Source organism: Amia ocellicauda, chromosome 7 (genome assembly GCF_036373705.1).
Source record: "Amia ocellicauda isolate fAmiCal2 chromosome 7, fAmiCal2.hap1, whole genome shotgun sequence".
NCBI lineage: Eukaryota > Metazoa > Chordata > Actinopteri > Amiiformes > Amiidae > Amia > Amia ocellicauda.
Window position 1 is genome coordinate 12,205,528 of NC_089856.1, and position 16,236 is coordinate 12,221,763.

At 46.5% G+C, this 16,236-nt stretch overlaps 1 protein-coding gene across 2 annotated transcripts in view; it reads right to left on the reverse strand.

Moving 5' to 3' along the window:
* LOC136752801 (low-density lipoprotein receptor-related protein 1) overlaps positions 1-15,979 on the reverse strand; it is a 127,112-nt gene extending 111,133 nt beyond the window's left edge. For both annotated transcript variants that reach the window (XM_066708432.1, XM_066708430.1), the window contains exon 1: positions 15,107-15,979. In XM_066708432.1, the coding sequence (XP_066564529.1) occupies positions 15,107-15,203 (97 nt within the window). In that variant the 5' untranslated portion in view covers positions 15,204-15,979. The remainder of the gene's footprint in view (positions 1-15,106) is intronic.
* Between the last annotated feature and the right edge of the window lie 257 nt (positions 15,980-16,236).

Sequence of the window (16,236 nt, forward strand, 5' to 3'; positions counted from 1 at the left end):
AGCTGCACAAGGCCTCTTTCCACAAGATCTTAAAAACTCTCTAGCACACAGCTGGAGGTGAGGGACCTAGGGCACCACTCAGGGCCCAAAAAATAAAGATATCCTGCTTTTGATTTATTTTTTCCCCACCATCTGAAATCCCTCCACATAGTTTCCAGGACACTTGTTGCACTGCGAATGTGTGTAAAGTATCCACCCATGATACCGTGCTTCCTTATCTCCTCACATCCAAAACTACGTCAAGAAGCTCCAATGGCTTTTAACAAAAGCCGTTATCACTCACGTGCTTCTCTGCAATTATTAACTAGTTCAATAAAATAATACAATTCAAAAAAATAAAAAGGATGGCAAATGGCAGCACACAGTTCAATAGTTCAGTCACTCTTACATTTCCAGGAATAAAAGGAATCACATTATGTTTTTAAGGCTGGAAAACTAATCTTGTTTGATGGAAAAGCATCATGAAGCGCTAGATGAGACTGTCAAAGTCATAGCAGCTCCAGTCTCAGAATTTCCCTGTGTATGTAAGCCTCTTTCAGAAGGCAGCCTTAATGGGAGAAGTCTGAACTCATATGTACATTGCGTTTTGAGTTCAGGTTCACAGTTTTAAAAATGGATTTCAATGCCAATACAAATGCAACGTTTATTGAATGGTGCATCTTATTGTTTTCTTTGCGTTTCTTTTTTTTAATTAATGCAGTCTGAAAATCACATCTCTGTACCCAATGACAGACTAGAATTAGGACATACAAGAGTGAGCGTGAGAGATCGGTTTTCCACTGCCTCGAAGCAAGAGGACGTTGAGGCAGTCTTGCTTAGTAGATGATCAGAGGGGAGGTTCGCCCTGGGCCTCTCTGGCAGGCAGGCTAACAGGGCTGCCGCACACTGCCGGGGGAAACACGCCTGCCACACTTCCACTACCCTACCACTCAACTTGGCACATGGAGCTCAGCTGCCAGAGGAGGCGGTGGGGGAAGAGTCGGGCTGGAGGGGGAGTGTTCAGAACTCCTGGAAGCAGTTTGACACGAACATTGGTGGAGAAAACGCACAGAAAACGCATTATGAATAGCAGAGGCTGACTACTGGACACGTCCGACTGTGGGCAGTTTCACTCCTGCATAATGTGATCGGAGGTCCAGTTTTTAGTCAAACAGAAAAGGTTAAGGCCTGGATCTTAACCCCTGGAGACCGCAATCAAGAGACCCCACTCTGCTTTCTCAAGGTCTACCTAGGGCTTATTTGGGATGAGGTTTCTATTACAGTGGGTGAGCCCTGTCCTAAGGAGGTTTTTTTCCACCAAGAGATGCCAGTTCCTGGCACTTAGCAGCATGCTCACACCGTACGTTTACTCTGTTTGGCCACGGATTTCATAAGGGTTGGCATCAGGCTTTTACAGTACCTCCGCCGATCCACTCTGCCAATGACAATACGGCAGGCAACTGCATTCACTTACCCTTTCCAGCCAATCACCAGATATCAAAGCTAATAGTCCATAGTTAAAATCCTAATTGTAGGCGTGTCTGCTTGGGGTATTTCAGCAGCAAAGAAACAAGCACTGCTTTGCAATTATGGGAAATAAAAAAAACAAACAAACAAAAAAAAAAACTGAATCGCGGTCTCCGTTTCTTATTCTTATCCTGCCATAAATAATTCAACAGCTGGCCAAGTAGAAGAAGCAGAAGTGGGTAGATTTTGGTTTTCAAATGGGAAGTGGAGGTCAAGTAAAGGAATATGAAGATGGAAAGCAGGAGGAAACGAAAGGCGAGTGCACCTGCAGATATTCGGCCAGAGGGCCTGCCATCGCAGCTCCGGAGTTACAGTGCACAACACACACACACAAGTACAGCAATCAGTCACACTGAAACCACTGCATATTAGAAACCCCATCTGCAAACCTGTACTAACTCAATCTATATATAAATCGTCATCAGCCTATATCGATTCACTGCTGGATGAAGGCCTATATTCGCACATCGCAACACGTAAAATGTTCACCTGGGAGGAGAGGTCAGCCCCACAGCCTCAAGGCCCCTTCTCTGTTACTCAATCGATCTGTGTGTTTTTAACCAGCTCGTTTGAGGACACGGTCGTGTGGTCTCCATACTGGCAGCTGTGCAGACCTGAAACAGTCAATAAACATTTCCCAATATGTACACAAATGGTCAGTGTGGTTGACTGCAGACAGTGGAGACAGCTGTGGAGAACAGTCATCAATGGCAAAGTGCATTCTTAACCACTTCTGGGCTAGATGCAAATGCTAACTTATATTCACCCTATGTTTAAAATAAAATAGTGTCACCAAGAAAGAAAACTGCCTACAGGGGCTGTTCAAATAAGCAATACAGCAAGATTTATGGTGTCATAAATGGCAGTTTATGATTAAGGCCCTCACAGTGTTAGGGACCACTACATTTAGAGTGAAAAACTAAAGAAAATATTCCAATTCTAATGGTTCCCCTGCCATTAGTCTCCGCAGAATATATCACAGTCCTCCTGTGTTCCTCTAACTATTTACGTGTCTGATTTGATCCTGACAAGTCTGTCTTTTACTTCTTACAGGAATAAGCGGTGGGAGAGATAAAGGATTGAGAGCAAAAAGATCTGTACCGTATAGCCAGCTGGACAATGATTGTTTAAAGCAAGTAGGTGTCAGAATTTCCACGTTTCCATTCTGGTGTCATCTGTCACCCGACACCCCAACACCCAGCCGCTGCCCCAGGTCTTCAAATGGCCAGTTGTGGTGGGAAACATGTCTCCAACATATGAGGCCGACACCTTGTGAACAGACCACCTTGCTGACGAACTGCCACAAAAAACACAGAGCGGTGTGGCGGTCACAGGGGGTCAGGGGAGGAGAGAGAGCAGGGGAGAGGCGCAGGGGGGCTTTGGGATGTTTCCGATCGCTCTCAAAGCCTGTTCGTGTCAAACCACAACAAACCCTGCACTGCTGACCTCTGCGGTAACCCGAGAACGCTGTGCGCACTGCCATCAATTGTGCCTTTAAAAACATAAGGCCGGGCCACGGCTCTCCTGAGTGGCAGCCGACACTGCACCGGTTCTAGCTGCCGTGGCAAACACAGTGCATATATTAGCACCACACTCCTCACATTATAAGGGTAGAATCCACTCTTCCAGGGCTAAGTAACTCAGCTGCTCAGCTCAGTGGCTCGTCTCTAGTTGGAAGTTGGAAAACAATGCAATTGTACTGGGGCTCATCACGCTCTCTCCAAAACAAGGTACTTTCTAGCAACGGAACAGGAAATACAGTGTTGTGCTTTTTTTAAATCCAAAATATGAACAAAGCAATGCAATGTGGAGGAGCCCCACAGCCACAGCACTGCGTTCTACTGCTGAGGTGGTACAGCCTTTATTCCCCAAAGCTGGTGGCGCCATTGATTCTCCCAAAAGAAGGTAGAAATCAAGTCTGACCACAAACTGATTCTGCGGGTCAGAGCCTATTCTAAGCCTGCAAGGAATACAATAAATGAAAAAAATCCATAATTAATACATACAAACCCCACACGGGATTAGTGAGAAAGATCCTGCTGGGTAAGTCTAAAGCACCTTCTGCACCAAGACTTCCTGAAGAATATTAAGGGATAATGTTCAAGTCTTGTGAGATTAAGCCTAATTGTTACCGCACTTTCAGATGAGGCGTAGCAGCGGGGGAACAGAAGAAACAAGTCTCGAAACAGTTACTCGTAAGTGGAGTGGCGGTTTGCACAGAACCCTACAGGGATAAAGAGCTGACGGAGTCAAAACCAAACTTCTTGTGCATTCCCACGGTGAACTAAAGAGCAACAAATCCCATCTTGCCCTCTTGCACAACACCCTGGAACAGTTCCTGAATTGACTGTCCCTGCCTCTGCAGAAAAAAAGCACAGCGGCACGAACAGCTTCCAAACCTACAATTAAATAATTAACAGATCTGTCACCGCGCCGGCATCACCCACTGCAAACGTATTCAGCAAAGGCAATTCAACGACAAGCGACCAGGGGGGAACTCCTGATGGAGGAATACTTGACGTAACGCAACAGACTCCAGCATGGCAGGGCATGGGAGTCCCAACAAGAAAAACACTTCCTCCAAGACCGGTCTGTGTCTGAGCACAGCCCTGCAGAAAAGGGCAAATCTCATCACAAAAGATAGCCTTTTTAATAAACAAGCCTTGAAACCACTGGAGGCTCAGGGGAGTTTCCCCCACCCCGTCAGCCAGCCAGTCGGGTCTCTCGCTCCAGGTGTGAAAGCAGCATCAGCGCTCCCTGTTATTTCAATTTTCCAGGCAAGTGCAATCCCAGCGCCATCAGGGCGTGCAACTGCTGCGACCAGGCAGACGGGTACGGGGCGCAGAGGCTTGGAGCAGACGCAGCTGCAGATCGGAGCCACTCACCCTCGGTAGCGTCAGACAAACACCATGGCCAGACTACAGGGACCCAAACGGAAACAGTATTAAATGTGTTTGAGTTTTGTCTCAATCACGGAGACTGGGCCGCAACACTGCAGCTGGTTAAAACTGATCCTCTGCTCTGCAATGGGAGTCTTATTTTTATCCATACATGAGGCAACACTCTAACCAGAGCCTGTTTGCCCTGGCTGGGCCGTGCTGGGGGGTATGTTGTGAATCAAGCTCACTATTTAGCAAACTCATCATATGCCTAATCTGAGCAGCATACGCACACAGGCACACTCAGAGACACCGTGTTACCTACCCCTTCAGAAAACCACTAATGTAAGCTAGCGATGTGCCACTTACAATACAACCCCCCCATACCCCAACATAGAGCACATACAACATCTATTAATGTTATCCCACACTTACATTCTGTACGTGTGCTTTACCAATACTATTACACCTGATCAGGCTCTGTGTATGAGCTTTACTTTATCGCCTGCATGCAGCTGAAGCACAATGTGCATAATGGGGGGGGCGGGGGGGATAAAACAGAGCATCTGCTGCCGTTAATACTCCCGCTGTTTAAAATCATTACAAGTCGCATAACATTCCGTTAGGCTCGAGCACAATTCTTTGCACGGCTTAAAAATATGAATACCCACAACATAAAAACACGCTTCTCCTTTAATCTTTTCAAAGGCTTAGCGTTCCCCACTCTTGTGTCCCAATCCACACTAGTGCCACTGTGAAAACTCCAAGCATGCCACCGCAGGACTTCGGGACAAACTTTCTACACCCAAGAACTCACAACAATTTGAGTTTGAGGTAGTGGGAATCTCCAATGGCTCAGCTAACGACAAACCCTAACAGCGAAGACGTGCAGGTGGAGCTCGGTGTAATAGTCACAGCATCACTGGTTGAAACTATTGGCCTTTTTATATAGCCCATCCGGACCAACGTTCCCCTGATGGTGGTGCACAGTTGGCCCGGGCCTGCCTGAGTGGACATGAGCTCGGCCAGGGCTTTCTCCCCTTGCATGCATTGATATCGTCTTCACCAGTGCCACTCTTGGATTGAAACTGAAGCATTGAGGAACTAACTATTGATGTGAAGATGGAATAGCTGAAATGTTTATAATAAAAATAAAATAAATTGGAGAACAACAAACAAATAATTGATGTACTCCATGATGTACTACACACACACCAGGGTCTCAGTGCTATCAGGGCCTCACAGCATTCATTTTCTGCTCTCTTATTAAGGACTGTTTTCATGTTTGAAAACATGTCAAAACTCCCCACCCCCTGATCAGCTGGTGTGCAGACATCCTCTGAGACGCACTTAAAATGTATAATTCTGTTACTGCAGTCAACACAGATCTGCTGATCCAGTACGATGCCGTACTCCACCGGCCGTCAGGGCTCTGGGGACCAACGTCAGGTGAGGCGGGGACCCTGCTGCTCTGTGGTCCTGTCAGGTCTGGCCAATTAAATGATGCTCAGCTGTTCCAAGTAGACTGACTGTCGCTGGACCGTGCCGCGTGTCTGAACCACGGCCGCTGGCCCATCCTGAGGGCTGTCTGACCCAGGATTGCTGCACAACGCACCAGGGAGTGAGGAAAACCCACCCCCGGGCATAATCTATGCACAGTGCACAGACTCGCACACGCACGCACTTGCAGGACACAATTTGTTTTGTGGATGAATAAAACGCAGAATGTAATTTTTTCTAATACATTCGAAGACATAAGTCTGTACTATGACTGATAAGCCAGGTCTTTGTTTTTCTTCCTCTCCATCTGCAGATATTTACAGTTCAATATATACTCCTGTCAGTCCTCCCCCTCCCTCCCTCGACAGTCACTGGAAAAGCGCAATGACTTGTCTTTTCAGGCACTGAGAGAAACAGCTGTTTTTTTTTTCCTGCAGAATGTTTCCACCCCCCCCCACCTACTGTAAGTACCTCCAGCTGATTACACAGCCACGGCTGCCATTGCGCTGTCTTACACTGCCCGACCCCGGGCCCTTCACCCTGCCGGGAGCGGCCTGTAATTACGGCTCTTCACACATACAGCACTTCCAGGCGGCACAAGCCACCGCGCCGGGGAAGGGAGACGGCGTGACTGCAACAGGGCTTAACCCTTTACGGGCTGGAGGGACGCCTGGACACCACTACCCCAGGGGTATGCCAAGTCCTGCACCTCCTACTCCTGCACCAGCCAGCACAGACACACAGCCACACAACACAGAGTTCCAATAAGAGAGAACAAACCTTGGTCATCTGGAGTGACGTTAAGACAGAACAGAAATAACTTTTATAAATATATTTTTACTCTACACTTAAAGACATTTATTTTTCTGGTTCACAATCTAATCTGGCTGAAATGTTATGGCAGTACTCCACTTCAGCTAGAGTGGAATAGACTAACTCAGTCCTGGCCATTTCTCGGATATCTCCTGCAGAAAACACAGCGTCTCATCGTGTAGTTATGCATTACTTCGGGCACTGCTGTACTTTGGAACTGCCATCGTCCGAGTTGCATCAGATTTTCAAATAAGCACGTTCCCGATCCCGTGTCTGTGGGAGGCCAAGTGCTGTTTGTTTCTTGTTTTTCTAAAGAGGAGGAGGATCAAACTCTCTCTCTCTCTCTCTCTCTCTCTCTCTCTCTCTCTCTCTCTCTCTCTCTCTCTCTCTCTCTCTCTCTCTCTCTCTCTCTCTCTCTCTCTCTCTCTCTCTCTCTCTCTCTCCAGGAAAATATTCATCTTTCACCCTAATTCAGTTCCTTTTCTTCAATTTATTTTGGTTTTCTTTGGTCTTCGCTGAACGGCATGTCCACCTCTCCACCCTCCACGTTTCATTAAGGTTGCACTGATCCTCCTGTAAAGCTCTGGCCAAGAATGACAGCAACCCACCAAGTGAGAGCAATGTGAAAATAACTGCACAGCCTCAGCAGGCGAAAAACTTTATGCCCACTCTGTATCGGGAATTTCAAATTCAGGCCCCTACTATTATACTAGGGGCCTCCCAAGCTCATCAGCAGTCCCCCATGAACAACAAACTGACCGCCGTGCCTATGCAAATTTCTGGGGGAAACACTGCAATGGACTCTTAATCCTTAGGTGAGGAGAGATCAATCTTGCTCTGTGTGAAGAAAACCAAACAGTAAATAGAACGTATCTGTGTTCTAGATTTTAAGAAATTCTATGAATACAACTCCCTTTGGTCTGTGAGGAGAATGGTCACCTGTTATCTTAAGAGCAAGGAGGTCTGGTGAGATTGAATTCAATTAGAAAAGAGAAAAGACAAACAGCCCCATAGATATCTAGACGAGTTCATGGTGATTGGTGGAACCCAGAGATCGGGTGCTAAAACTACATAGTATAGGTGTGTATAGATGTGGGTGTTGGAACAGTAATTTGAGTGCGTCTGTGGAGAGCTCCCAGAACATGTGGCTAAACTCTGAGCTGACCGTTAAGCAGAGAATTGATTCTTTCCACTGAGGGCAGAGACTGGTTTGCCAACAAGATGTGTGTGTGTGTGCATCTGCGCATTTGTTTTATGTATAAAAGTGCTGTATTAAGGGATCTCTTCCAGAAATCTATGGAGAACATACTTGTAAGTATTCTATGTTGATTTTGTGTTTTTAATACTTAGGATACTTGTATTCTTGAGCCGGTTTCTCTTTCCAAATGCAAACTGTACATCTGCATGCTAAAATTAAGTGTGTAGTATAAAGCAGGAGGAGATACTTTGGGAGCCAGCTAATACCCTGAAGGGACAAAGTTATGGGCTGCTTATGAGACACAATTAACTTAACAGAGCTCCAAATCACAACACAAGCCATACCTTCCTCCATCATCAATAACCACTTAATCTGGTAAAGAGTCACATTGATGCGGAGCACACGGCACACGGCTCAAGGCAGGGCACACCCTGGACAGGACATCAGGCTATCACAGGGCAGCGGGCACACACACTTCCATGACAATGGGGCAATTTAGAGTAGCCAATCAATTTAAACAGCCTGTCTTGGGACGTGAGCGGAAACCGGAGCAACCCGAAGAAAGGTCACGCAACCACGGGGAGAACAGGCACACTCCACACAGGCAGAGCAACCCTAGGCCGGATTCACACCCCAGTCCCAGGTGAGGCAGAAGCGCCAACCACAGCGCCACCATGCCACCCACCCCAAAATAAGAAATATACTTTTCTACCATGAGTCCTGAGTGAAAGAAAGGTGGGAGGGTATGATTTCACAGATCACACAGTTTCTCACACACATCCTCCAATGTAACAGCTGTTTGTCACTGCAATTTATGCGGAATCTTTCCCTCTCAAAAACCTCAAGCTCCTGCAACTGAGAAAACCTGCTCAGAGCTTCATCAGATTGGACTACCTTATAAGCAATAAGCAATACTCACATCATCAACAACACAATTGAACAAGCAGGATTTTCAACAGGCTGCTCCATAGCCTATAAAAAGCAAAGACGATCCGAGTCCCACAAACGAAAGGCATCTCACCCGCAGGGCAGTAATTAGGGTGTTGCCTCTGTCTCGCAGTACCCCTATAGAGGCTCATGTTCACAAACCCAAGCATGCATAGTCCGTCTGGGCTGCAAAGTTATTCCAAAGTTAAATCAACAGTTATTCACAGTATCCGCCAAGTGTGGTGTCAGCAGCAGAATATTCATAGCACGGTGAAACGAAAGAGACAGCAGACCGCTTTCCATACAAACACTTGGACAACAACGCACCACTCCCGAGCCAAGAGCTATGGCTCGTAAACAACAGTAATTTCACTGAAATCGATGACAGTTTATGCCTACCCATTTAGGACTGATTAAATAAATATATAAACTTGATTTACAAATAGACAAACAGATTTAAATACCCTAACAACCAGATGATGATACTAGGAACTTAAGCATTGCCGTTCGCCGATGTCTAGGGGAGACATGTTCGTGTGTATTCCCAAAGACAAGCCTTTGTTTTTGCTTTATGTGGCGGATTACAGACAGTGCTGTGCCTGTCAGCAAATGGATATTTGTAGAAAGCTGATGAGGCGACACCACAAAGAGTCGTCACTGACAGCAACAACACAACGTTTATAAAGACAGTGTGTGTGTGGAGGGGGGGGGTGCACTGAGGAGCTTTAATGAAAACATCAAAACGATGAGGAGTTTCCTTAGGTGGTACAGATTCCAGAATTCAATCAGGAAATTAAATAAATGAAGGAAGGAAGAAGCAGCAAGCAGGCTTCAGTTCACAACCCGCTAACTAATCAGCCACAGACATAAGGCTCGAATGATAGATCACGCATTCATAAACTGCAATATTTTATAGATGCGTCTTGTTAAGTGGGAACATTCAGAAACAGGCCAAGAAGGGAACCTGTCTTCTTCGGGGCTTAATGGCTCCTGAATAATGAATAGCTGTGATCTACAAACAGTGTATACATAAAAGAATAACACACTGTCCCATTTGATCTCAATTAAAGCACCGTCTCTGGCCCATTATTTCTGTCATTAGTGGTGACACCGTGAGCCGGTAGCAGAGACTCCCAACAGAGGGCAGGTTCCCACGTCCTTAAAGATGAGGATCTGGCTGAAATCCTTGGCTTGCATTTTGCTGAACTTAAAGAAGAGTAAAATATATATAAGGGGTAAACAATCTAAACAAACCAATGTGAGCTGACTGAGTGAGTGAGTGAGTGAGCTGTGGGTGGGTGGGAAAAGGACGTGCTGCTGGCCCTGCGCTGCGGTTAGACCGGACTACTGGAGCACGCTGGCCAGGGCATTAGGGGCAGGGAGCTCTCCTAGAGCTGACACTGCGGCTGACTCATGGGAATGAGGCCCCTGCTGTGCAGCTGGTCCTGCTGTTGCTCCAGTGCCTGCCTGCCGGCCGCCCGGCCTGCCCCCATCTCTCTGTCAGTGCTGTTGAGAACTGGGCCGGGACACACCCCCTCCCCCTTCCCCCGACCCCCTTGCAGCGTCATCGGTCTGATTTTCCACTGGCAGCCTTCCCGTCCCGTCCCTTCCCCAGACATGAACATAGAGCTCTGTATCGTGCGTCTAAAAGCTGCTTTCCAGCACATGTGGCCTACCGAAGCCTCTCTCAGACTAGCCCCAGCCCACTTTTAAGGTTTTATTTTGTTGTTGTTTTTCTATATTTTGTGTGTTTTTGCAGTCCAGATGTCCAGAGTGAATACTCTATTTGAGAGACAACTTGGTACAGCCAGTAAATTAACCAGGTACTGAAGCTCTCCTCCCTCAAATAGCCATGCTTTACCAACAAGGAATAAACAATGTAACTAGACTGTCAATGGGGAAACATAGCTGATAGTGAACTGGATTGCATAGTCAAATTAAAAGGTCATAACCCTCAAATCATCTCCTTTATGGTCGAAAAACAATTGTCTATTCATTCGGAAAAACTTTAACCTGTAAGATATCACCCAAATCTGGCACTCTCCTTTCCATAAAGAGTGATCTGGAGAAATATCTACATTCAACTAGCGATTTTCCGATAAAAGAACAGAGTTCAGGAATTACTCGAGGACTTTCCTCTCACAGGATGCTGTATCTAGGTCTTTGCGTCTTTCCCAGCTTGTAGGAGCTGAGCTTTGAAAACACAGACACTGCTAATATCTATACATACCAGCTATAAATCCCCCCGCTCGCTGCTGTAAACTTTAAATTAGTCTGTAACGGACTGCATCCCTCCCCCACAGTCATAGATACTTCCTGGATTAATGGCCTTCCTCTTTCCAGATGTTGCAATGGGCAGGGGGGGGGGGGGAACAGCTGTCAACCCCAGCGCTCCGCAGTCATTTAACCCTTGCCCGGCCTTTTGGGGCAACATCTGTTTTTGCAAAACATCACACGTGATGCCGCCAAAGAACCCTGGAGATTTTAACCTGTCTGGGTGAGCAGTGCAGAAAAAAAGGCTTAAACGTAGAAATAAAAGCCATTACATTTCAACAGTGTTTTACTAGGTATTTTGGAGGGTCTTTCTTCTGAGAATAGGGCCTGGGGTTTCCTGTGATTACACCCAGCTGCACGGCTGAGGGTAATGGTGCATCTCTGAGTTTTTGGGCCATAAAAATGAACCACATGGAGACAAGTCCAGCCATCTCTGACAGTAAATATTTCAAGTGGATTTCGACGGAGTGATTTTCGTGGCTCCTTCCCCCCTCCTCACAAAACAAATCCAGCCTCCCATGGACTCCACAGGCTGCTGTTTACAGAAGAGTTAACAATTAACTACAGGCAGCCGCTGCCCGAGTGCCCATCGATCCTCCTCTCCAACTCTTGACAGTCTTCCACCTCTTTCACATCCAATGAACAACCAAACAAGCATGCAGACCTTCCACCACACCCCAGTAACATAAATACGCATCGAGGGGAAACGTACATCAAGCAAATTCAAGAAAACCTCTTTCACTTTGAAGTGTGGTGCAACCCCCACACCCATCTGACTACAAACAGGCTGCTTTGATCACCCATTTGCCATGGTCAGCAAGGTCTCACACAGACAGTATGGGCACAGAGACATTTGGGGAAGCTGGTACACTTTGAGCACTTCTGATTCATCACCGTCTTTACAACCGTCAGCAATTAGTGCACTTCCTTCCAGACTTCCTCCCCCCCGACCCTCACAAAACAAAGCTAAAAATAATGATGCATAAACAAAATATACCTTCCAAACCAAGATTCATAAAAGAGAAATGACTGCTTTGAACTACATATTTACTTCATTGATCCAAAATGAACCCTGTCTCTAGGTCCAAGGCAGGTAATGATGTCAAGGGACCCATGAACTCTGCTATAGTGGGCCCTGGAGGATAGGGTCTGTGTACGAGAAGAATGTGTTAAGTATTGATCTCCCACTTCCTGCTTCGTATTAGATCTTTTCCGACTTGTTTTGAACACAGGAGGAAAGAGTTAAACAGCATAACTGCTCACTTGACTCCATAAGCACTGGGAGCAATAAAATGAAATGCTGAGTGACTCGATTTAACAGATTTCTTGAATGCTTTTGTACAAATAATATTTCCCCATGCGCCGTTCATATGCAGGACTGCGCTTATACAGTCCTGGGGGAAGCTACTGGCTGGTAAGTGTCCTGAAAGACTTGTGTTTGTCGCTGGTAAACCGTTGCAATTTTCCTGACAAGCATGTTAGATTTAATAAAGTCGTTCGGCAAACAAAAAAATCTTGAGAAGTTGTTTTAAGATCTCCTTGAGTCTGGAAACTGAAGTGGACAGAACTAGTAAATAACATCCAGTGCTTTATAAACAACTGCATGAGTGCCGTGTTCACAAGAAAATGTCAATTTAAGAATAAATGCATACATAAATCAGATGCATTGTTTATGGGTTTGTCGACCGAAAAAAATAAATAAAATTCAAGGTATTTTTGTAGAGGCGTTAAGTGGGCAGAGAGTAGTAACTGAATGCATAATCTATTTCAGACTAGCCTGAATTCAGTCCAATGTAAGATGAAGTACAAACAAACACAATCCACACAAAAATGTTTGGCACAAGTTAATCAATAACTAAAAGGTTTCCAAAGAGCTCAGCTGCATGTTCCTTCTGCGAAAGGGTTATGTGACAACCCACAGTCCTGACCAGACAAACCCCAGACATGGAAATGTTAATATTTGAGGAACAATACAGCCACCATTGCCCCTTCTCCTCCTCCTCCTCCTCCTCCAGTCTAGAAGATGGACGCACATCCCTCACAGGAGTTCCCAGAACGTTTCTTAGACCTTGTCAGTCTGAACATAAGAAAAAAAACATTCATATATTGCTTCTGCTGTGGGAGCTGCCTATTAACGAGGTACTGTAGGACTAATTACAGCGCTGGGGCTGTGTGCATATTGTATTTAAACGTACCGAGCAGGGTGGGGGGTTGGGGATCAATCTGAACAAAACTAAAAAGAAAGAGGGGAGAGGGGGGGTAGTTCTAGGCGAAGTTCAGACAATTATCGCCGCACGCACACAGAAGAGGCGCAATGCATAATTGTTTCCAGAAGTTTCAAACTGCGGCGAGGTCTGAAACCGACGCAAGTTTCAATGCGCTGCTCTCACTGGCTCCAGATGTGCGGGGTTGCTACAGTTGTTGCACTGAAACGATACTCCACGCAATGCACGCTTCAAGTAAAGCGGGAAGTAAGCCGGGGGTTTCTTTTTTTTGGTCGTTGTGGTTTTCTCTGCGGGTTCTTTAGCGGATTTAATGAAGTCTAGCACGATCGGGCATACAGATGAATAGCATTCAGTTACCGACAAACTTTTGCACAATCGTCCCACTATGTCTTTACTGATGAAGTAAGTGTCTTTGCCAACTCTAGACGCTGGGGGGGCTCATTTTGTTTAGCCTTTGCGCTACAAAAACGTGGACTACGCGATTGCCACGGGCTGTCCCTTCAGAGCCCCCGGTCACGCACAGTCCCCTGGGCAGCGTCTGTAACTCCACTGGAGCAGACAGACCCCCCAACACACACACCACCCATCGCATTCAATTGCCTTCCCCCCCATTGGAGTCGGTCACAGAGAGAGAGAGAGGGAGAGAGAGGGAGCACAGGGGCCGCCCGCGCCGGTGTCGTGTGGAGTGTGTGGAGCTGCCGGAGTCGCGCCGGAGTCGCGCCGGAGTCGGTTAGGAACGCACGGCAAGAGCACGCATTTCCAGCGCCCCCTCCTCCGCCTGTTCCCATTTTCCTCGTCTGCTTTCATGTGTGCTACCTTGCTTGCATCCGACGGCCCTGCGAGACATTTCAAGTGCCCCCCCCCCTAAACCCAGCCCTCCAAGTCGTGTGCGCTTGCAGGATGTACTGGTCATGTAACACCTGGCTACTGTGCGGGGGCTGGGAGGCAGGCTTGTGGAGGAATGGCATGAACCATTGTAGGCATGTCGGTCGCATGGGGAAGCGGTGTGCTGTGGGTGACTTCATCTGAACGGAGCATCGGGAAAAGCAGGCCGTTTCCATCCTTATGGCTGTACAATACATAGACAGCAATACTGGGCACAAGGCCACACGAAAGCACAGCATCAGTGTGTGTGTGTGTGTGTGTGTGTGTGTGTATAAAACATACACATGCATTGTTTCCAAGCTCTGGTTATCATTCTGCAATAGTAAGGAGAGAGGGAGCGCAACATTAACATCACGATGTGTGTCGGTATATATACACACACACACACACACACACACATGCACACACACATGCACACACATACGGTTCGATTAAAAGGATAACTGTCATGCAAAACAAAAGCCTAATGAACACATGTTCGCACACGGCCGATACAGATCATGTCCACACTGTTTTCACACGCCACACACAAAATACAAAAAGGTGTCTGTGCCGTTTGCAGGGCTTAGTAACACAGTACCACCACTCGGCGATCCACGCAAAACACACACAAATATGGAGATTACAGGTATACGCGTGTAACCAGCTGCGACGAGAACAATTAGCTCGAAAACCTGCAACTATATGGCTTAATAAACCGGTAAAGCAAACGTGTTATTTTACAAGTAGGAGAGAAAACACAAATCTGTTTACCCCTATCGCTCGCACTGTAATAGACAATCCCATGCAACATGCATTACAATTCAGGTAAAGCGAGGGAGGACAAGATGCACAGGGAACAAATACAACCACAAAGGACAGACGTCTAAAACGCAATTAATAAAAGCACCGTTTCTTACCGTCAATGGCTCTGGCGGGAAGGATAACCTCAAAACTGTGTAGAAATCCCAGGAAAAGAAAACCCGTAGCCAACACTTTTGCCTTGTAAGAAAGCATTGTTGTGCAAAAAAATAAAATAACATGAAATGCTTAAAAAAAAAAATGTTAAAAAATTAAATAAAACCACCGCTTTCCAGTCCGGACTCCCAACACCGTTTTCTTTCTTTCTTTCTTTCTTTCTTTCTTCCTTTCCGTCTTTTTATCCCTGCGTCCTCCAATACGTAACACTTGAAATAAGGTGCAGCAGCAATATGCACACACAAATGATGGGGTTTGTTTTAATGAAAAGCAAACCCAAGGCGTTTCGAGCCCTGCAAGGCTACGGCTGCTCTTGTGTGCTTATCATGTAGCCTTATTGATCTGCAGCTACATCTACACATCAAAATGACCTGACGGGGGTCAGCTATGTGCCCCCCCCCCCCCAAAAAAAAATGAAAGAAAAAGAAACCTTTATTTTCCCTGCTCGTTTTATTTTCTCCGCAACTGTGGTGTGGATAGTGTTGTCTGCAGCCCAAAAATAAAAAATAAAGCCCCGCTTCCCTTCCCCAGCCCACCGCCTGTGTTGCTGGTGGTTACAGATTGAACGGGAGAGCCGGAGCCGCACGGCACAGCGGGCTGGGTATGACGTCACTCGCTCCAATGGTATTCCAAAAAGGCCAGGAGCAGCTACGCGGCACTCGCCCTCTGCGCAGGCGCACACTTTTTTTTTTTTTTTTTTTTTTTCCCTTTCGCTAATCGAGTGCAGAAGAACGTGTAGAAACTGCCTCTCCAATCGCCGCCATTTTGGCTCTAACCGATTTTAGAGGCTGGCTTCATCGACCGGAGCCCAACGGGTTTGTTTTCGGAAAGAGAGCGGCGCACGGTGGGGGCAGATTTAATAGAATTGCCCTGATGTCATTCTGTACTGAAACTATTCAATGCTTTTTTTTTTTAATGTTGCACAGTGTCATCCGTTTTGGGGAGTAAAACATCTAACTGACAAACAGAAGAGGATGGGAGTGGACTGTAATCCTGTCCTTTTCTTTCTGAGTGCGACACTATGATGGTTCTGTATGAAATCAATTTTGTTGGGCGCCAGGTAGGTTTAAGC